Source organism: Heptranchias perlo, chromosome 5, assembly GCF_035084215.1.
Source record: "Heptranchias perlo isolate sHepPer1 chromosome 5, sHepPer1.hap1, whole genome shotgun sequence".
Classification (NCBI taxonomy): Eukaryota; Metazoa; Chordata; class Chondrichthyes; order Hexanchiformes; family Hexanchidae; genus Heptranchias; species Heptranchias perlo.
Window position 1 is genome coordinate 88,476,973 of NC_090329.1, and position 23,045 is coordinate 88,500,017.

The 23,045-nt window shown below is 42.9% G+C and overlaps 1 protein-coding gene across 1 annotated transcript in view; it reads right to left on the reverse strand.

The window, feature by feature from the left end:
• The window catches only part of faxcb (failed axon connections homolog, metaxin like GST domain containing b), a 66,774-nt gene that overhangs the window by 14,341 nt on the left and 29,388 nt on the right, over positions 1 to 23,045 (reverse strand). The window contains exons 3-4 of the mRNA XM_067983845.1: positions 21,437 to 21,633; positions 3,823 to 4,040 (exon numbers count right to left, since the gene is read on the reverse strand). Of these exons, the coding sequence (XP_067839946.1) occupies positions 3,823 to 4,040; positions 21,437 to 21,633 (415 nt within the window). The remainder of the gene's footprint in view (positions 1 to 3,822; positions 4,041 to 21,436; positions 21,634 to 23,045) is intronic.

A 23,045-nucleotide genomic window follows, 5' to 3' on the forward strand; every position in this document is an offset into this window, starting at 1 on the left:
ATTAAGAAACTGTTAAAATAGAGGGAGTGGACTTTCAGATGATGCCTTAAGCATTCGTACACTATTGGTGTAATTTCAGCTCCCCCAGTTTTTGCTGCGTCTCCCTATTTCCCACTGATGCTGGAACTCCTGCCACTGGCCAGTAAATGTGCTGAGTGGATCAGTATTTGCATGGTTTGTTGCCATGGCATGGATCCCTGTACATTACAGACAACAACATGGCTTTGCGCGTGGGCTATGACCAAGGTGGCAACATCATGGATTCATTGTGTTTCCAATACAGAAGCTACAGAGATACCTGTATGTGAAAACGTAAGAGTATCTGCACTTAGGTCACTCCCGCGTGTCTATAATGTAAACGTGCCTACAAAATCTCAGAGATCACAGACACAGAATACAAGGGAACAGACACAGATCACCAGAGAACACTACCACAGATCAACAAGGAACAAAGATGCAGATATTGAGGAATTGAAGGCGCAGATTAGCTGGGAACACATATGCAGATGTTGAGGGATGACAGGCACAGATCACCGGGGAACACAAACACAGAGCAGCTGGATTGCAGATTTCCAGGAATTATAAATGCAAATCATGGAACATAACTTAAGGAACATAAGGGGTGATTCCACACACCAGTCCTCTCAGATAGGAACATTGCTCCCCACTGGAAACCCAGGATTACAGAATGACTCTTAATAATCTAAAAGAGGCAGAGATTAAAGATGCAGATCATGAAGGAACACAAAGAGTAAAAATACCCAATCGGAGGAGGGCCGATTTCAGTGGGATGAGAATGGATCTGGTCCAGGTAAATTGGAATCAAAAATTGGCAGGCAAAACTGTAATTGAACAGTGATCGGTCTTTAAAGAGGAGCTGGTTCAGGTACATTCTAGGTACATTCCTGTGAGGGGAAAAAGTAGGGCAACTAAAGCCAGAGCTCCCTCGATGACAAAAGAGATAGAGATTAAGATGAAGCAGAAAAAGTGGGTGTATGATAGATGACAGGTTGATAATACAAGTGAGAACCAGGCTGAATATAGGAAGTTCAGAGGGGATGTGAAAAAGGAAATAAGAAGGGCAAAGAGACAGTATAAGAATAGACTGGTGGCTAACATAAAGGGAATCCAAAAGTCTTCTAGGCATGTAAACAGTAAATGGGTAGTAAGAGGAGGGGTCAGACCGATTTGGGACCAAAAAGGAGATCTACAAGGAGGCAGAGGGCTTGGCTGAGGTACTGGAGAATTGCAAATGTTACACCCTTGTTCAAAAAAAAGTGTAAGGATAAACCCAGCAACTACAGGCCGGTCAGTTTAACATCGGTGGTGGGGAAACTTTTAGAAACAATAATCCGGGACAAAATTAACAGTCACTTGAACAAGTGTGGATTAATAAGGGAAAACCAGCATGGATTTGTTAAAGGCAAATCGTGTTTAACTAACTTGATTGAGTTTTTTGATGAGGTAACAGAAACGGTCGATGAGGGCAATTCGATTAATGTAGTGTATATGGACTTTCAAAAGGTACTTGATAAAGTGCCGCATAATAGGCTTGTCATCAAAGCTGAAGCCCATGGAATAAAAGAAGCAGTAGCAGCATGGATACAGAATATCTTTTGTCAGATAATGAAGCAGTCCGAGCCCGCATGCAGCAAGACCTGGACAACATCCAGGCTTGGGCTCATAAGTGGCAAGTAACATTCGCGCCAGATAAGTGCCAGGCAATGACAATCTCCAACAAGAGAAAGTCTAACCACCTCCCCTTGACATTCAACGGCATTACCATAGCCGAATCCCCCACCATCAACATCCTGGGGGTCACCATTGACCAGAAACTGAACTGGACCAGCCATATAAATACTGTGGCTACGAGAGCAGGTCAGAGGCTGGGTGTTCTGTGGCGAGTGACTCACCTCCTGACTCCCCAAAGCCTTTCCACCATCTACAAGGCACAAGTCAGGAGTGTGATGGAATACTCTCCACTTGCCTGGATGAGTGCATCTCCAACAACACTCAAGAAGCTCGACACAATCCAAGATAAAGCAGCCCGCTTGATTGGCACCCCATCCATCACCCTAAACATTCACTCCCTTCACCACCGGCGCACTGTGGCTGCAGTGTGTACCATCCACAGGATGCACTGCAGCAACTCGCCAAGGCTTCTTCGACAGCACCTCCCAAACCCGCGACCTCTACCACCTAGAAGGACAAGAGCAGCAGGCACATGGGAACAACACCACCTGCACGTTCCCCTCCAAGTCACACACCATCCCGACTTGGAAATATATCGACGTTCCTTCATCGTCGCTGGGTCAAAATCCTGGAACTCCCTTCCTAACAGCACTGTGGGAGAACCGTCACAACACGGACTGCAGCGGTTCAAGAAGGTGGCTCACCACCACCTTCTCGAGGGCAATTAGGGATGGGCAATAAATGCTGGCCTCGCCAGCGACGCCCACATCCCGTGAACGAATAAAAAAAAAAAAAAATTGGCTAAGTAACAATAAACAGAGCGTAGTGGTGAACGGTTGTTTTTCGGACTGGAGGAAGGTGTACAGTGGTGTTCCCCAGGGGTCAGTACTGGGGCCACTGCTTTTCTTGATATATATTAATGACTTGGATTTGGGTGTACAGGGCACAATTTCAAAATTTGCAGATGACACAAAACTTGGAAATGTAGTGAACAGTGAGGAGGATAGTGATAGACTTCAAGAGGACATAGACAGGCTGGTGGAATGGGTGGACACGTGGCAGATGAAATTTAACGCAGAGAAGTGCAAAGTGATACATTTTGGTAGAAAGAACAAGGAGGGGCAATATAAACTAGAGGGTACAATTCCAAAAGGGGTGCAGGAACAGAGAGATCTGGGGGTATATGTGCACAAATCATTGAAGGTGGCACGCAGGTTGAGAAAGCAGTTAAAAAAGCATACGGGATCCTGGGCTTTATAAATAGAGGCATAGTGTACAAAAGCAAGGAAGTTATGATGAACCTTGTGAAACACTGGTTCAGCCACAACTGGAGTATTGTGTCCAGTTCTGGGCACCACACTTTAGGAAAGATGTGAAGGTCTTAGAGAGGATGCAGAAGAGATTTACTAGAATGGTAACAGGGATGAAGGACTTCAGTTACGTGGATAGACTGGAGTAGCTGGGGTTGTTCTCCTTAGAGCAGAGAAGGTTGAGAGGAGATTTGATTGAGGTGTACAAAATGATGAAGGTCTGGACAGAGTAGATAGAGAGAAACTGTTCCTATTGGAAGAAGGGTCAAGAACCAGAGGACATAGATTTAAGGTGATTGGCAAAAGAACCAAAGGCGACATGCGGAAAAACTTTTTTACACAGCGAGCGGTTATGATCTGGAATGCACTGCCTGAGGGGTTGGCGGAGGCAGATTCAATCGTGGCCTTCAAAAGAGAATTGGATAATTACTGGAAGGGAAAAAATTTGCAGGGCTGTGGAGAAAGGGCGGGGGTGTGGGACCAACTGGATTGCTCTTGCAGAGAGCCGGCACAGGCTCGATGGGCCAAATGGCCTCCTTCCGTGCTGTAGGAATTCTATGATTCTATGAAAGACTACTTGAAAATGTACATGGAAATGACCAGGGAATTTAAGGTAGAGTCAGAAAATGTAATCCTCTTTGTAGTTCCCATCATTAAGGTTCATGTAGAACATACACTGAGTGAGAGGATCTGTCATGGGGCAAGACCATTTTTTAATGCAGACTAATAAACAATGGAGGTGAGGATTGCATTCAAGTGAAGGTTGTTTCAGTGAAATTCTATATGTAGCAAATGGCAATAAAATAAGGTTTCATCTCACCCAAAATTACTGAAAGTGATCTCATATCCTTTTCCATTAAGGTATATATTTCCTCCTTTGAGAAGCGGCCAATGCCTTGACCATACATTTCCCGTTTAACAATGCCTCTTGTTAGATGGCACAATATCCATTTCAAGAATCCGCTGAATGGGCCTGAGACAGACAGTATTTTTCGGGTCTCATGGAGGTTGTCGATCCACTGACAATATATTATGGCCCTGTAATATTAAAAGAACAACACCGTAACATTAACAAACAACATTTTCGGTCAGATTTTGGTGCAGGGATGCAAACAATATATACACAGTAGCAAGGACAAGTGCATCTCTTGTTCCCCTCCCACAGCCACATGCATTGGGAGTGGGAAGGTAGCAGCACTGGAATGTGAGTAGGGGCGGGGCGGGGGGGGGCAGAGTCCAAGTCCAGCCGACAATGGGTTTTGGCACATCAACGGCTTCATCAAGCCACTTCCCCCAAATTATGGATGGATAGTTTTCAAAGCTATATACAGACAAACCACTGAAACAAAAGTTGGTGTGATCTGTACACTTTTTTTCAAAGAAGGAACTTTTCATTTTGAATCCCAAAAACGATTCTGATAATGTTTATGTCATTTTCAATTTTACTACAGGGGGAATTTTTGAAATTGTGAGTAAAATTCCCTTGATGATTCCTCCTGCGTTCGGTACATAGAACACCTGCCAAGGTCAAAATTTAATTCAAATGTAATAAAAATACACAGTCCGTGCAGCACTGCATCAATCTGGAGATGAACTGTTTGGGCACCGGCACATCAGCCATAGATTAGCCTGAGATTATGCCCAGTATAGTGCTTTTGGTGGGAAAACTGGCTCCTATAAACATAAACCTTTATACAATTGAAATGGTAAGATGACAGGGTCTCTCTCCAGCTCCCTGTCATTAATAAATGCTCAGTGGAGCCCTTTTAATATCATCTCCAACTTGGCAGCAAATAAAGAGTAAAAAAAACAAAGGTGACATGAAATTTAGCTGCAAGTTGCTAAGGTTGCCTGAAGACAAGCTCCTGTCTCAACCTCAGCACCCTGCTTTTAATGGTGCTTTGAAATGGAGCCACAAACTGCTAGCTATGGTGAAAAAATAAATGTATGAACTGCAACTGATATCAATGGTGGCAAGATTAAAATTATGCAAAACCATTTTCAGTCATTGTAATTTAAAACAATGTGACTAACTTTAATCGATCCGATCCTGCAAGAAATCAATCACAGAGCTTGGTGAGAGTTGGGCGCATTTGCTGAATGGAGTGGCTTGCTAAACAGAGTGACGAGGGGAATTTGGTGAGAGTGGGAAGGAGGTGCTACATAATTTAAACCAGTAAATAAGTAAATATATAAATAATCAGAGTAATTAATTAGATCTAAGGGGATAAAATTAAAATTAACTAAGTAGAGGATACCAACATTAAAGGGACCAGAATTGTATTAAATAAAAATCTGGTATAAATAATAAATAGGAGTAAGGGGTTACTAAACTAAAACATATATATATATATAAAACATAAGAGACATATATATATATAATGTAAGTATAGACTTTTAAGCAAAATGATGGTACAGCTGAGAGCAGTTGCCTGCAATTCCTGTGGCATGTGGGAACCCCAGGACGCCTCCAGTTGCTCGAGCTCAAGCTCAGGGTTTCTGAGCATGTGGAGCGGCTGGAGTCATTGCAGGGCATACAGGAGGCTAAGAATTTCCTGGAGTGCACGTTCCAGGAGGTGGTCACCCTGCAGCTACAGAGAGTTCTGGAGGATAGTAAGTGGGTGGCCATCTGGCAGGGTAGGAAGAGGCAGGCAGTGTAGGAATCCTCAGGGAATGTGGCACTCTCAATCCGGTTTTCAGTGCTGAACACCGGTGAGGGTGACAACACCTCGGGGGAGTGCAGTCTAGAACACATCCACGGCAACGTGGGGCAAGTGACTGCACAGGGAGGCACAGCAAAGTGTAAAAATGCAGTGGTCATAGGGGATTCGGTAGTCAGGCAGATAGACAGGCGTTTCTGCAACTACCGACAAGAGTCTCGCATGATGTATTGCCTCCCTGGTGCCAGGGAAAAGGATATCACTGAACAGGTAGAGAACATTTTGAGGGGGGAAGGGGAACAGCCAGAAGTCATCGTCCATATTGGAACCAATGACATAGGTAGGAAAAGGGATGAGCTACTACAGACAGAGTTTCAGGAGCTAGGAAGGAAGTTAATCTTTGGATTACTCCTTGTGGCACATGTGAGTATAGAAGCAGTAAGATAAGACAGGTTAATGCGTGGCTGGAGAAATGGTGCAGGTGGGAGAGCTTCAGATTTCTGGGGCATTGGGACCAGTTCGGGGCAGGAGGGACCTGTACAAGATCGACAGGTTGCACCTCAACAGGGCTAGGACCAATGTCCTCGCAGGTAAGTTAAATAGTGCTATGTTGGAGGGTTCAAACAAATTTGGCGGGGGGACCAGGATGAAGCATTAGAGAGGAGATATAAGATGAACAGAGGACTGGGAGAGACAAGAAGCATAAGAATAAAGAATAGTTTAGAAATAGGATGTGGGGAAATGCGAGGCAGCCTAAGATGGGCTTAGAGTGCATGTGCGTAAATGCACAGGCCATGGTAAATAAGGTTGGTGAGCTGCAGGCACAAGTAGCCACGTGGGATTGTGATTATAGTGTCAGTAACGGAGACCAGGCTCAACAAGAGAAGGAATGGACACTTAATATTCCTGGCCACAATGTATTCAGAAAGGATAGGGAAGGAAACAAAGGAGGGGTGGGGTGACAGTATTGATCAAAGATACTGTTACAGCACTAGAAATGGACGATGTACTTGAAGGTTCAAAGACAGAATCTATCTGGTTAGAATTAAGAAACAATAGAGGAGCAATTACCTTGCTGGGTGTGTAGTATAGGCCACCAAATAGTGCGAAGTAGAGAAGCAAATTTTCAGGCAAATTGCAGAGTGAACTTTAAAGTAGTGATAATGGGGGACTTCAATTATCCAAATTTCGACAGTGTAAAGGGCAAAGAGCGGGAGGAATTCCTGAAATGTGTACAAGTGAACTTTCTTGATCAATATATTTCCAGGCCAACGAGGAAGGAAGCAGTGCCGGATCTAGTTCTGAGGAATGAAATGGGACAAGTGGAGCGTGTTTCAGTGGGGGAGCATTTGGGGAACAGTGATCATAATATCATTACGTTTAGAATAGTTATGAAAAAGGACAAGGAAAAATCAAATGTTAAAATACTCAGCTGGAGGAGGGCTAATTTCAGTGAGTTGAAAAGGGATCTGGCTCAGGTGGATTGGAATCCAAGATTGGCAGGTAAAACAGTAAATAAGCAATGGGAGGCCTTCAAAGAGGAGATAGTTCAGGTACAGACTAGACACATTCCCATGAGGGGGAAAGGAAAGGCATCCAAAGCTGGTGCTCCCTAGATGACTAAAGATATAGAGATTAAAATGAAACAGAAAAAGGAGGTTTAAATGTCATGTTCATAATTCAGTAGAGAACCAAGCTGAATACAAAAAGTGCAGAGGAGAACTGAAAAAGGAAATAGGAGGGGCAAAGAGAGTGTATGAGAATAGATTGGTGGGTAACACAAAAGGGAACCCAAAAGTCTTCTGTAAACATATAAACAGTAAAAAGGTAGTCAAAGGAAGGGTGAGGCCGATTAGGGACCAAAAAGGAGATCTTCTTGTGGAAGCAGAGGGCATGGCTGAGGTACTAAATGGGTACTTTGCATCTGTCTTCACTAAAGAAGAGGATGCTGCCAATGTCACAGTAAAGGAGGAGGTAGAGAAATTGAATAGGATAAAAACAGATAAAGAGGAGATACTAAAAAGTTTGGCAGCGCTCCAAATAGAAAAGTCACCCGGTCCAGATGGGATGCATTCTAGTTTGCTCAGGGAAGTAAGAGTGGAAATTGCGGAGGCTCTGGCCACAATTTTCCAATTCTTAGTTATGGAAGTGGTACCAGAGGACTGGAGGATTGCAAATGTTACATCCCTGTTCAAAAAAAGGGGAGAGGGATAAACCCGACAACTGCAGGCCAGTCAGCCTTTTAGAGACATTAATCCGGGACAAAATTAATTAGCACTTGGAAAAATATGGGATAATAAATAAAAGCCAGCATATCGTGTTTGACTAACTTGATTGCGTTCTTTGATGAAGTAACGGAGAGGATTGATGAGGGTAGTGCGGTAGATGTTGTGTACATGGTCTTTCAAAAGGCATTTGATAAAGTAGCACATAATAGACTTGTTAGCAAAATTGAAGCCCATGGGATTAAATGGGCAGTTGCTGCGTGAATACGAAATTGGCTAAGAGACAGAACGCAGAGAGTAGTGGTGAACATTTGTTTTTCAGACTGGAGGGAAGTGTGCAGTGGTATCCCCCAGGGGTCAGGGTTGGGACCACTGCACCTTTTGATATATATTAATGACCTGGACTTGGGTATACAAGATATAATTTCAAAGTTTGCAGATGACACGAAACTCGGAAATGTAGTAAATAGTAAGGAGGATAGTGGGAGACCCCAGCAGGACATAGAGAGACTGGTAAAATGGGCAGACACATGGTGGATGAAATTTAATGGAGAGAAGTATGAAGTGATTCATTTTGATAGGAAGAATGAGGAGAGGCAATATAAACAAAATGGTACAATTTTAAAGGGGGCGCAGGAACAGAAAGACCTGGGGGTGCATATACACAAGTCTTTGAAGGTGGCAGGACAAGTGAGAATGCTGTTTAAAAAGCATATGGGATCCATGGCTTTATTAATAGAGATGTAGAGTACAAAAGCAAGGAAGTTATGCTAAATCTTTATAAATCACTAGTTAGGCCCCAGCTGGAGTATTGTGTCCAATTCTGGGCATCACACTTCAGGATGGATGTCAAGGCCTTAGAGAGGGTGCAGAGGAGATTTACTGGAATGATATCAGAGATGAAAGATTTCAGTCACGTGGAGATTAGAGAATCTGGGGTTGTTCTCCTTAGAGCAGAGAAGGTTAAGGGGAGATTTGAAAGAGGTGTTCAAAATCATGAACGGTTTTGAAAGAGTAAGTAAGGAGAAACTGTTTCCAGTGACAGAAGTGTCAGTAACCAGAGGACCCATAGATTTAAGGTAATTGACAAAAGAACCGGGGGGAGATGAGGGCAATATTTTTTACGCAGCGGGTTGTAATGATCTGGAATGCACTGCCTGAAAGGGTGGCGGAAGCAAATTCAATAAAAGCTTTCAAAAGGGAATTGGATAAATACTTGAAGGGGAAACATCTGCAAGGCTATGGGGAAAGAGTAGGGGAATGAGACTCAAAGAGTTGGCACAGGTGTGATGGGCCGAATGGCATCCTTCTGTGCTGTATCATTCTATGATTGTATGAAATCAAATTGTTCATTTCCATTACTCATGGTAATTCCTACTTATCACGATTATCAGTTGTTTTTCTAACAATTATTTCATTTTAAAAGTTGATGCAGTACCTTTTAACTGTTACTAAAGGGTTTACTTTGAAAATGTGCAGCATATAACATAACATGTACCATGTGAACTGGTGATATATAGTGACAAAGGTTCCAAACCTCCTTTTCCCTTCACTTTCATTATTATAGCAAACAGTTGGAAACATTACTCCTCAGCATTGACTTCCTCCAGCAAGTAAGGTTTCTCTCCATTCTTGTGGCAAGGCAAACTTGGATTGAAGTCGTGCCTTATGATACTAATATCACATGTATTAACACATTCATTGGAACATAGGAACAGTAGGGCATTCAGCCCCTTGAGCCTTGATTATTAGATTTGATTATTACTATTAGAACACCCCTCAACCTTCTAAACTCAAGGGAATACAATGACACGAAATTCTTCCATCCACTGTTTTAACAAGATCATTACCGCATATAACATTTTAAAATTCACATAACGTTAAACTAGCAGACAAAGGAACAGTGTGTAATAAAAATGGCTTATTCAGTAAGTGTAAACCTATGCCCTGAAAGCAGGTAATAGAACTGAGACTTTTCACATTTTTGATTGGAAGACCAAGTCATTTTCCTGAAGTGCCAGTTGTGTTTCTGAAAGTGCTTCATGTTTTCAGACTTTAAGCAAGTACTGTTGAATAGTGTCATATTTTAAACTGACTGCTTTGCAATATTGTTAGTCAACTTATTGTCAACCTTGTCATTTTAATCTAGCCGTAATGCAAAGGCAACAATAAAGCTCCAGTCAATAATGACACTAATGGTGCTATTGAATGTCAATGATTGACTGATTTTAAGGTAAAGATGACAACCAGATGGAACACAAAAGACTTTAAAGTGAGAACTGATTGAATTGTGCTGTCTCATACATTTTGTGTGGGAACTAATGGATTGCTTTCTGCTCCTGGTTTTTACCCTCTGGAAGTTGTGATATACTCATCTGTCAGCAAATTCAAAATTCTGGTAGTAAAACCACTGATGCTGGTACTTTGTTTTTCCATTACTTCAGCTATAGTTTTGTTAAAAAAAAACAGAACAGTTCAGAGGAAATGTATTCCAAGCACACAGAGTTAACAGAAAATGTTCATTTTGTCTATGACCCTACTGCAAAACTGTTAGACATTTTGCCGTCTAATACCTAATTCACAGCTTTACAGTCAGGTTGATGGTTTAGCAATGGACACATCAGTCTCCTCAGTCACAACTCTGCAACAGCTCCAATGCTTTCTAACATCTTCGGAGATACTACCCCTGTCTAACCATGAACCTCATAGAGCTTGACATACACAAACAGTCCACAGTGGCATTAATAACATTAGACTCATAGTCAAACTTATAGAGGAACAAATAGATGGGTTATTCCCTTTCCATATTGGGCTGTAAATTGCTACGAGTGGCAAAACAATAGTGGTCGCCGCTCATTAGATTTATGTTCACCCAATAAGTTAGCACGTTCTTTCTACCAGCAACTTCCTTGAGCTGCGATTTCAAAAAACATCAGTGTTCTTTCCCGGGCTGTGTGAGCGGTGAAAGGATCTCTAAGGCCCCTCAACTAAACAGCTTGAAGCAAGCCACGCTGTGAGAACCAGATAAGGCAGTTCATAGACAAACAGCGCAGACTAAAAACCCGGATGTGCCCGATAAGGTATTGTAAAATGACATAGAGAAAGTGAAATAAAGAGAGGATAAGATTAAAAGACTGAGATAAAAGAGACAGAAGGAAAAAAGTTTTTTTTTTAAAATTATAGTTTTTAATTTAATTTTTTTTAAATGTCCAAAATCTATTAAAATCAGGAGTAATGAGACTACACATTTTTAAAAGTTAATTTTTAGTGCCGGAGAGGTTGTGTGGCAGTCATTAAGACTTAGCACACTGTTAAAATTTAGTTTAGACCTAAAAAACTGAGCGTACCTATTTTGTGGCGAGATCAGTTCATTTCCAGCTGAGTAGGAGAGCAAATTGGCGCTGGTCCATTGATTCCATTGATTGCAGCCGGTGATATCCCTTCAAGACGAAGCTGTCACATCGTTGGCGAACCAGGAAGAGCAAGTTCCAGATTTCCGCATTTAACTGCGCACATGTGGTCAGCGGAACATGCTCTTCGATTTCGCCACTAATAACAGTGAGTGCTGTTAGGCTCACCGTTATTTGAAAAACAATTTCTGGGCCAATGTGCTGACAGAGAGACTGCCAGTAGGTTAAATATAAAGATTAATCTACTATCAGTGAACAATTCATGAATTAAAATGTAATGCAAAACGTTCCATAGTACCCAGTTTCATTAATAAACCTTCTGTCATATTGGTTGAACTAAAATGATTTTTTTAAAAATTCTTTCACGTACATTTGGAGAAAATGGATAACCTATCTCCCAAAATATATACATAAAGCATGTACCCAAACCCGAGCACCATCATTAAAAGACCAAGGCTACAGACACTTTTCTTATTATTCAAAAGATTCAGTACTGAAGGGTTCTAAATAAAGGAAACTGATGACATGGTTACATACTTGCCAACTGGCCAGGTTTCATCCAGCCACCACTTAGAGGTGTGTCCACTTGCCTGCATTTGCAGATGAAAATTAGTTCTGTTCCTGGCTCTGCCCCTCTATCTCACTGTGGCTCCTATGTGCTGCTGGTGCTCCTGCTGCTCCAGGGGATGGAATTCTGCTCTGGGTGAGAATTCTCGCAATATCTTTTCAGAATCAGGAGTTCCCGTCCGCTGCGAGGCACTATCCCCTTCTTCCCTCTAGGTGGACCTGGCAGTAAAGCCACAACTTCTTCCCTGCTCTGGCTCATGGTTAAAATAGCAATCGGGCCTAATGATATCATCAGACCCCCATTCTGCCTATTTAAAGGACCCCTCCAGTCCTTCTCGCCTGCTCAGAAGAGTAGATTAAAATTATAGTCTGTGGGATCAGTGCGAGACGTCGACGCATGAGTCCTACGATGGATTTTAATGGCTCACTCTGTTTTCGCAAGGGGGCCAGGGTTAACATCGCTCCACAGGTCTCCTTGCAGCTAATGGCACAACTGTGCAACCAACTGCTTGTTGACCCCCAAGCTTGCAGAGGCACTTGCCCTTGGTCATTGCCAGGTAGATGGCCGGCAGAATGATGAGTGTGGGCAGACTGGTTTCTGCTGAACTCATTGCCATGATTTCTTTTATCTTGCATAACTTCAACCATGAAATATTGCGACTGGGGTGTCTTAAAAGCAACCCCATCATTAATTTAAAATTGTTCTGCCAACCAACACAGAACTTTATAACTTGAAGTTAAATAGTTTCCCTGAGCAGAAGTCAAGTTTTGTATTGTAAGAGGCCACTTTCGAGTCCAATCTTACCTTTATCCTATTCTCTTAGAGGTTTAGAGCTTAGAAGGCAGCCATTAGGCCATTGTGTCTGTGCCAGCTCTTTGCTCGAGCAATCCAAAACTAATCTGACTGCCCTGCTCTCTCCAACATAGCCCTGCATCTTCCTCTGCTTCAAATGCTTATCTACTTTTCCCTAAAAAGGTGCCAATAGTCTCCGCTACAACTATTCTCTGTAGCAAAGCATTCCAGGTTCCAATAATTCTTTGTCTAAAGAAATTTCCCCCACACCTCTCTCCACACTCTCATAGTGACAATTTTAAATGGATGATCCCTTGTCACTGACTCCTCAACCAGAGGAAGTAGGAATTGATTCTCCTGTTATTGCGCCTGGGTATACTGGATCGCCTGGGTATACTGGATCGCCTGGGTATACTGGATCACCTGGATATACTGGATGGCCTGGGTATACTGGATCGCCTGGGTATAACGCACAGAGGAAAACTGGACGGGGAAAGTCACACACCCATCAGAGAGCCTGCCGAAATTTCCATCCATCAATTGGACATAAAATGGCAGGCTCTGTTACCAGAGTGCAATCCTCCTTGCCCGATTATCCTCCATGCACTAGGCCCAAGCGATCCAATACACCCAGGCACAATACAGGAAAATCTTCCCCATAGTCTTTCTCTATTCACCCTTTCAAAACCCTTCATAATTTTAAAAACCTCCATCAAATATTCTCTAAGCTTTCTCTGTTCCGATGGGAGTAGCCCTAGTAACTCGAGTCTCTCCTCATAACTAGTTTCCCATGCCTCGCATCATCCTGGTGAATCGGTACTGTACGCTCTCTGTGGCCTTAATGTCCTTTCTGTAATGGAGTGTCCAAACTGTACTCTTACTGTGGCCAAACCAATGTTTTATAGAAATTTATCATTATTTCTTTACTCTTATACTCTATGCATCATTATATAGAACCCAAAATGTTGTTGGCCTTTTTTATGGTCTCATCGACTTGCATTCATATTTTCAAGGAACAGCTCCGTAAAAGCTTCAATTACAGGCCTTATTTAAATATTAAAATGACTGCAAAACTGCATACGATCAAATTCCTGTGAGAACATGACAGTATCACACAACGTCCCTGTCTACCTGACACACCAGTGGGAACAATTCTGACAACTGGAAAATTCCTCCTAATAAAGACGAGGGAGGCAAAATTCCAATAGCCAAGCTCCACCAGCAGAAGTATGGCAGAGCTTGGGCCTACATCCGTCAGCTCCGAGGAATGCCGACCTAGCCCCTAAGACAGGATCATCAGCATGTTTGTGACGGATGCGGGAACAGTGCCTGCCCTGATGGAGGCTGGGAATGTCCTGTTGGGCCTATCAGGTGGTCTGCTGGATTGAATTTCCCAGGGAAGGCCGAGAGCTCTCCCAGACACACCCCTTTGAAATGGGTGGGAGATCCACTCTCTCCACTCCTCAATGGAATTCCCTGGCTACTCCTCCACAGGATGGATTCCTCATGGAATCAAGTTCCACCCCATTTTCTGCCTTCCCCCCAGCAGTTATTTCTGAGATACACCCAGTGCCCGCGCACAATTTTGGGTCCTAGGTGGATAATTTTATCAGTAAATGCTCTTGGCATGAAGCCTCGTTCACTTTGCAGTGCAGGCGGGCAGCTTTGCTTGCCAGCGATGCATAACAGCCCATCATAATTCATCCATCCAGAGAGATCCTAAAGTACCCCTTTTCCAGCATCCAACAGTTTCTTAAATGTTGCCAAGCTTTTCACCTCCACCATTCTTTCTATATGGATATGCCGTTTGTTTATCATTCTTTGTGCGAAGAAGAATTTCCTGACTTCATTCCTAAATTTCCCTTTTACTAGTTTGAAACTGTGTCCCGTATCCTATTCTCACAATTTAATTTAATTTAAAGTAATGTTCTGGATTTACCTTTCCCATTCCTCTATCTTATCTACAGAAGATCACCTCTCAGACTCCTCCTTTCTATACTGAAAAGTCCAAGGCTAGAAATTGGATTCCACTTGCTGGGAATCTCGCCGGCGAAGACCATTTGAATTTTGTTGCCAGTGACGCAGGTATGTCTTGCAAGATGGGGGCGGCTGGAACAGGGGGCAATCAGGAGATGGGGCGACCGGGAGAGATGGATTGTTTGGTAGAGGTTGGGAATGGAGCGATCAGGAGTGGGGGGTGGAGGTAGCGATTGGGAAAAGGAGGTCGAGGTAGCGATCAGGAAGAGGGGTGGAGGAGAGCAGTAGCCAGCAGCGGCCCGTGGTTTTAATATGGAGCCGGGAGTAGCACTCGTGCACCTCCTGGGTCAACATTCAAGTAAGTTTTTAACTGCCATAGCAATGGTGGAGTAGGACTTCCTTTCTGCCAGTCAGTTATGCCCCTGTGGTCAGGGTGGTCAGTGGATGGGTGCCCATACCAGTATCAGCACAGATGGGCACCCATGGGGGTGCGGAGGGACAGAAATAACTACAGCCTTGACAAGCTGCTGAAGACGACAGCTGGCAGGTCCAGAACAATGAACAAGTCACAATGAATGGGCCGTTTTCCACTTGCTGACATAAGGCTGTTGGCCTATAAGTATCTGGTGGACCACATTTTTGCTGGATTTTTGGGGCCATGATGTGCAAAATGGGCAAGTGCTTGATTTCCTGATGCCAATATTCTTCATCTTGATAAACACAAAAACTCAGAGAAAAAAAGAAAATCAGGACTGCCCTAAAAATTAAGTCAGTTGCAAACATGTTAAACAATTTTGATGTAATCATTCTGCACTGATCCACATTAGCTATGCTTTGATATAGTTCATCCTACATTGACCCACATTCACAGTGCTATGGTTTAGTTTGTCCTACATTAATCCACATTCACAGTGCTATGGTTTAGTTTGTCCTACATTAATCCACATTCACAGTGCTATGGTTTAGTTTGTCCTACATTAATCCACATTCACAGTGCTATGGTTTAGTTCATCCTACATTGATCCACATTCACAGTTCTATGGTGTACTTCATCCTGTAGTGACCCTATTAACTATATTTTGGTGTAGTTCATTCTGCACTGACCCACATTCGCGGTGTTCTGAAGCCAAAATGAAATAACTGAACTTTTTGCAAAATAAAGTAGGAATGAGAAAAGGTTATTTATCCCTTTTACTCATTCATCATTCAGGCACACACCACTTTCATTTCCTCAGTATATATCCATCTGCTCCCTCTTGAATCAGGAATCTGTCCAGTTTTTGAAAAGTCAACACTTCTGATTGATGCTGAGAGCTAAATCATATAAAGGATTTGGAATGAGGTGCTGGAGACTTTGGACTGTACCGTACAAGGAAGATGTTGTCCTCACAAATTCTAATCTCTGGCCAAACACCTGTGATGATACTGAAAACTCTACAAATCTCATAAATGCCTTGACTCTACCTTCAGTTCCCTCACTCCCATTAGATTTCTGATGATCTGTCATCCTCACTGGTCCCCCCCCTTCAGTAGTTATTATTCGGACCTCAAATTTGCTGCTTGTAACCTCAAATGTGATTGGCTGACTTATTGTCACTCGCTTTCCTGAGCACAATTTGCCAACTACCCTGTTGAAGAGTTGAAGAAATCTAAACTATTCTCCACTACCAACCTTCTACTCCCCTTTCTGTTTCCTTCATCCTCTCTTCACATTCTAAATGAGAGAAAATTAAGGACTTCTTCTTGTCCAAAATTGAGCCTATATACAGTAAGGCCTCTGCCCCTCTTTCATGTCCATTTCAATCTCTTGCTCTTTCCTTACTCTGTCCCTCCAATCCCCCTTTATTCCATAATTTTTATCCCTATCTCTCCCTCCATTCTAACTAAACTTATATTATCTATGGAGCCCATCGCCTGCTCTTTTGACCTCCCTTCCCTTCAGGCTCTTGACTACCCAGCTTCCCATCCTAAGCCCCTTGTTCACAGTAGTGCACTGCCCAAATTGTAGGCCGTGCGTGCCCAAATTTCCAATTTGTACTGCTGGTGGGCCAAGCTCTTCATTGACAGCTTTGATTCATAAAATTACGCCCATCAATTAAAAGAAACTGACAGCCTTTTTTTATTCGTTCATGGGATGTGGGCGTCGCTGGCAAAGCCAGCATTGATTGCACATCCCTAATTGCCCTTGATTTCTTTTCGCTCCTTAAGGTAAGTTTATTTTTCAACTACAGATACTTCATTGTTGATTTGTAGAAGATAAAAGAAGGCATGCCAGGGAGATCAGCAGGTGTCAGACCATTCTACATACCTTGGTACTTTGGTGGAAGTGAGGAAACAGCTTTATCATCTACAGTAAGGTCACCTACAGAAAACCTGTATCATAGGGACGGCACTACCAGTCACTGGCAAGATCATCACTTCGTCAATTGTTGTGTCTATGGTTCATATCTTGCTAACACTGCAATATTAGGCACTGTATGGATCAAAGAGGCGACTGATGCATTGGTTGGCATGGCCAGCACTTTCATCTCCTTTCTCACTGAATGCCATGACACACGTGCCCAATGTCACCACATTGGTGCACTTCTGAAAGTGCAGGATGGGTTCACTGATGGCTGACATGAGTCCAATCTGAAGCCCTTGGAAGATGTGAGTGTCACAATCAATTGTACATTGCATCTTGACTTTGTGCCTTGATGAGGTATGATTATACATGAGACGCAATGGTAAAGCTGTAAAAGTGTGTGAAGGCTTGGTGCGGATGAGTAATTAACATGGAACATGTTACTAGGCTACACTTTCCGGCATGTGCCATCCATCTGCAATATGATATTGTTAGCTAATCTTAACTTACCAGATCCTTTAATGTGTGATCTCTTCTCACCTCTCTGTTTCTAGGCACTGCAGGCAGTATTTAGTCTGGCTGCCACATCCTGCCAGGCATGGTGCACTGCTGTCTTCTGGGGAGGGTTCCTTGCAGTGCCAAGCAGAGTAGGCCTCCAAGCACCCACCTCATGCAAGAGAACGTCCACTTCACCAACCATCAAATAGGTTGTTGGAGGCAGCGCTACACTGTAATTTTCTCACAGTCTCCACATTACGCTGGCTGCCCTTTTGACCTCGCCTGTCAGTTCTTCCCCTCTTCCCCGTACAACCTTTGGAAAGGCTGAAAACTGCTGTGACCATTTTTTGAAAAAAGTTTTAAAGGGCTATAAAATGGGCCATGAAGCCCCTGTTTTTTTTAGGCACTACGCGTCCTCCTAAGGTCCCAAAATGGACTCCGGAATGCATGTGCACGCTTCTAGCACCAGCCGCCATCTTGGTAAAGGTATTTGCGCACGCGCAGGTAACAAATGTCGCTGCCATGTAAAGTAAGGAGAATATGCGTTAGATCAGTGTGCAATGCTGAATTAAAGGGACAGATACAATTGTGCAACTCAACGCTCCAGCCAACGCACTGTCTCAACCATGAACAGCTGACCAAGTCTTAGACAGCCTGGAGGACCCCCCACAGTGCTATTTAAAGGGACCATGCAGGATTTACAGGTTAGTTGATGGATTATTGCTTCTGGCTGCTGATGCGTTTGTACCTGTTTTTGGAGGTCTCCTATACTTGAATACTAGAACAAGGGGACATCGCCTAAAATTTAGAGCCAGGACTTTCAGGAGTGAAGTTAGGAAATGCTTCTACATGCAAAGGGTGGTAGAAGTTTGGAACATTCTTCTGCAAACGGCTGTTGATACTAGCTCAATTATGAATTTTAAATCTGAGATTGATAGATTTTTGTTAACCAAGGGTATTAATGGATGTTGGGCTAAGGCGGGTATAGGGAGTTAGGTCACAGGTCAACCACAATCACATTGAATGGCGGAACAGGCTCGAGGGCTAAATGCCACCGGCACTGCTGCCTCCTGTTATGCGCCACCTTCTCCTGCAAGAAAGCGGGACATGCGTCGGTGAATGTCTTGCAGGATGTTTGGGCGATGTGTCTGTCATGGTTGAATAGCTGCCAGTGTGTGTGACCTGTGAGTTGTGGGTGTGTGGCTGGCAACAATGGTAATGTGTGAGGGTGAGAGGAAGCATCTGATTGAGAGCTGAGTACTAGTTGAAAGAGTTTGTTGGTATGTGGGTGATAGGGGGCGTATTGCGTGGAGCAGTGGATGCGGCTAGTGATGCAGTTGGTAGGAGATGCCACTTGACAGTTGACCTCACTTACCTTGACCACTCGTGTCAAAGCATTGAACTTCTTCCTTCACTGCATCTATGTTCGTGGTGCTATGCGCCTGGCATTGACTTTGTCCCCTATTGCCTCCAACCGCCTCTTGAGCATATGTCTGGTGGGCCTTTTGCCCCCCTGTAGATATAGGATGCCCCTCCTTCTGTCCACCTCTTGCACCAAGGCCTCTAGTGCATCATTAGAGAATCTTGGTGCACGCTCTCTCGCATGTTAATTGTATCTATGTGATTTATATCAATTAGTGTTAATTGTATTCAGGTGGTGGGCATCAACTGGGGACTCTCTTGTATCTGTTTAGAGGAGGGTGTGTAATGTTGAGCTGTGTGAATAAAGGCTTGGAAGCAACTGAAGACCAGGCTCTAGTATTCTATCCTTCATCACCTGGCTATCCAATTTATAACATCGCAGGCCTGGTACCAACTCAGATTGGCAGATTGGTGAGGTCCGGCGTGCAGATTGGAAGATATGGGATTTAATAGTGCGCAACCTTTATTCAATGTTTTAAAATAGCTCAACAGTTTGTAACCATATGTGACGGGACCTACATTTGTGTTTTACGTGTGCGACGTCTGATCTCCGTTCAGACTCCGTGCAGACCCATATCTTATTTTTTGCAAATAAGAGGTGCTGGCTGCCTTTATCATAGAATCATAGAAATTTACGGTACAGAAGGAGGCCATTCGGCCCATCGTGTCCGTGCCGGCCAAAAAAGAGCTATCAAGCCTAATCCCACTTTCTAACTCTTGGTCCTTAGTCTTGTAAGTTACAGCACTTCAAGTGCATATCCAAGTACTTTTTAAATGTGATGAGGGTTTCTGCCTCTATCACCCTTTCAGGCAGTGAGTTCCAAATCTCTACCACCCTCTGGGTGAAAACATTTCTCCTCAACTCCGCTCTAATCCTTCTACCAATTACTTTAAATCTATGCCCTCTGGTTATTGACCTCTGCTAAGGAAAATAGGTCCTTCTTGTCCCCTCTATCCAGGCCCTTCATAATTTTATACACCTCAATTAAATCACCCCTCCACCTCCTCTGTTCCAAAGAAAACATGTCCAGCCTATCCAATCTTTTCTCATAGCTAAAATTCTCCAGTCCTGGCAACATCCTCGTAAATCTCCTCTGTACCCTTTCTAGTGCAATCACATCTTTCCTGTAATGTGGTTATCAGTACTCTAGCTATGGCCTAACTAGTGTTTTATACAGTTCTAGCATAACCTCCCTGCTCTCATATTCTATGCCTCGGCTAATAAAGGAAAGTATCCCATATGCCTTCTTAACCACCTTATCTACCTGTCCTGCTACCTCCGGGGATCTGTGGATGTGCACTCCAAGGTCCCTCTGTTTCTTTACATTTCTCAGTATCCTACCATTTACTATGTATCCCCTTGCCTTGTTTGCCCTCCTTAAATGCATTATCATACACGTCTCCAGATTGAATTCCATTTGCCACTTTTCTGCCCACCTGACCAGTCCATTGATATCTTTCTGCAGTCTACAGCTTTCTTCCTCACTATCAACCACACGGTTGTATCATCTGCAAACTTCTTAATCATGCCTTCTACATTTAAGTCTAAATCATTGATATATATCACAAAAAGTAAGGGACCTTGTACTGAGCCCTGCGGAAACCCACTGGAAACAGCCTTCCAGTCACAAAAACACCCATCGAACATTACCCTTTGTTTCTACCACTGAGCCAATTTTGGATCGAACTTGCCACTTTCCCTTGGACCCCATGGGCTTTTACTTTTCTGACCATTTAAGAGGTGCAAGCTGCCTTTTAGAGGTACAAACTGCGTTTAACAGGTGCGAGCCACTCATGTGTTATCTGGGCCTCCCTGCTGGTGAGAAGTCACTGAACAACGCAACTAGGCCTGTTTGCTCCCACTGGAATCAGGTAAGTGAGCAGGCAGCACAAATCTCACATGCTGTCTGCATAAGGACGACCGGGCATGGGTTAATCGGGCGCGGCGACCCCCGTGCCCGGATTCGGGGGTTATCGAATTTAACCCCCAAAGTTTTTTCCCCCCGAAAACAGCTTTTCATTACACTCCCTGCACAAGGCTCAAGCTGCACAGGTAGCACAAATAAATGATTAAAATGATCTGACCTTGCCTATTCCAGCAAGGTCAGCTCCCCACTTCAGTTACACATGTGCATTTCTGCAGACAGCAATCCAAGGGCTGTTTTCCACCGGACCCTGGAATTGGCATTATAGTCAATCCTAATAATCTTCTGGAGGAACAGAAACATTTCCACTTTAGAAGAAATGCAAATCAAGCCAATTAAAATTGTCATGACATTCAGTCAGCCAAACAGCACAGTGAACAAACCTGTATCATCTTTCAGACATTATAGGGATAATCTTCCGAAATTGCACTGATGATGGCCAATAGTGCAAAGTCGGAAAATTGCCCCCCTCGGTCCAAACTGCCATAGCACTCTGAAGTTGACTTTGATTTGATCTCATTATCTTTTCGTTTCTTACTAAACAATAAATTTGTTCTTGCAATATACAGAAAGGAAGTCTTTTTCTTCATTGGGCGAGCTTTTACCAACTTACCAATAGAAGTGTTCTTCCATCATTTTTGTTATGGCTCTTGAGACAGCTCTTTCACTGGAATCCAGGTGTTTGCTTAGGTTAACGCCCAGTTTATCTTGAAGAAAATCAATAATGAATTCGGTGCCTGATACTTTTTGATGATTATATTCAATCCATGGCATCTTTCCTTGAGGGGAGAGTTTGCCGTCAAAGTAATTCTAAAAGGAAACCGGAATAGCATTTTAGGAATAACTTGCACAGCCACATACAAATGTCTTTTTATTAGTATTTTAAATGAGAGTATAATGTAATCTCACTCCTCTGGAAGACACTTTTCTAATTTATTAGCAAAATGAGTTGGCCATTGTCTATATAGTTTTAATAGGTCCATAGCACAAAATTGCGTGCAAAGTCAATACTAAACTAGTATTCTGAGAGGGTAGAAGAATGGCTCTCATAGGAAGTGGAAACATTTAAACAGTTTAGGGAAGAGTAGAGATTTACTCTACAGGGATAATTTTCTAAATTTACATTGCGAGCAGGGAGCTCTGCCCACTGGTATTACATGTCTGGAATCCGGGTGGCTGATTTTCCATTTTGCATCCATCGATAGGTTACGCTTCTTGCCAGCAGAATAAATTTGGAAAATTATCACCTATACCTTAACATACTGTACCTAATCTTGAATGCTTGATGCTAAAACTAGGGGCAAAAGTGGAAAATGTTTACACTTTCCAGCACCAACATCCTTTACCTTTATTAGCATAAAAATTCATCCACCAAGAAAAACTTATGCTTGACCTAACATACTTCTAACTCAGCCAGTCCTGTCTGCAGGTCAGCTGTGGTTAGCCTGTCACATCTGTCTATTACGTGCTGCCACCAATAATGGTGTTAACCATGCAGAACATTTATTATTTAATGTTTAAAATTTATTTATTCAATATTTTGTATTAAATTACCCTGGACTAAGAGGGTTAAAGGAATAATATCTCCAAATTAGATGACTTAGTTACCCAGGCTGCATATTGAAATAGTTCCAATGACAGTAGTATTAGATTATTGTCTTGAACATTTTTTTTGTGATCTCAGAGAGACATGTTTAACAAATCACTGTATTTGGTCCATTAATGATCTTCTAAAGGGCTCAAAACACTGTACGGTACATAATCATTTACAACACATCAGGCCTGAGTTTGGACTGGCATTAATGAATATTTGCATTTGGTGATGGTGTAAATGGTTCAGTGAATTAGACTGTACACTTAGTCAGATATAATATTTGTCATTTACAGCAGTGTTCACAGTTTGTGCTTCAGTGCATTTTAATGGGCTTCACTGCAGCCTAAGAAAATAACACTGAATATTTTTAAAGTCAGCACATATGGTATTTTTATGCTGACTTGAACCGTACCAAGAAGTGGGAGGCATGGTGCTGGGGACTGCATGTCTAAATGTCATTACCAAAAAAAAATACTGTAACATTTTTCTGAATATGGCAAGGACTTGAGTCTTTGCAAACTGCAATTTATTGTAGAGCTCTACAATCTCCAAGATCTCTACGTTCCACCAATTCTGGCCACTTGTGCATCTCCGATTTCCATTGCCCCAACATCGGCGGCTGTGCCTT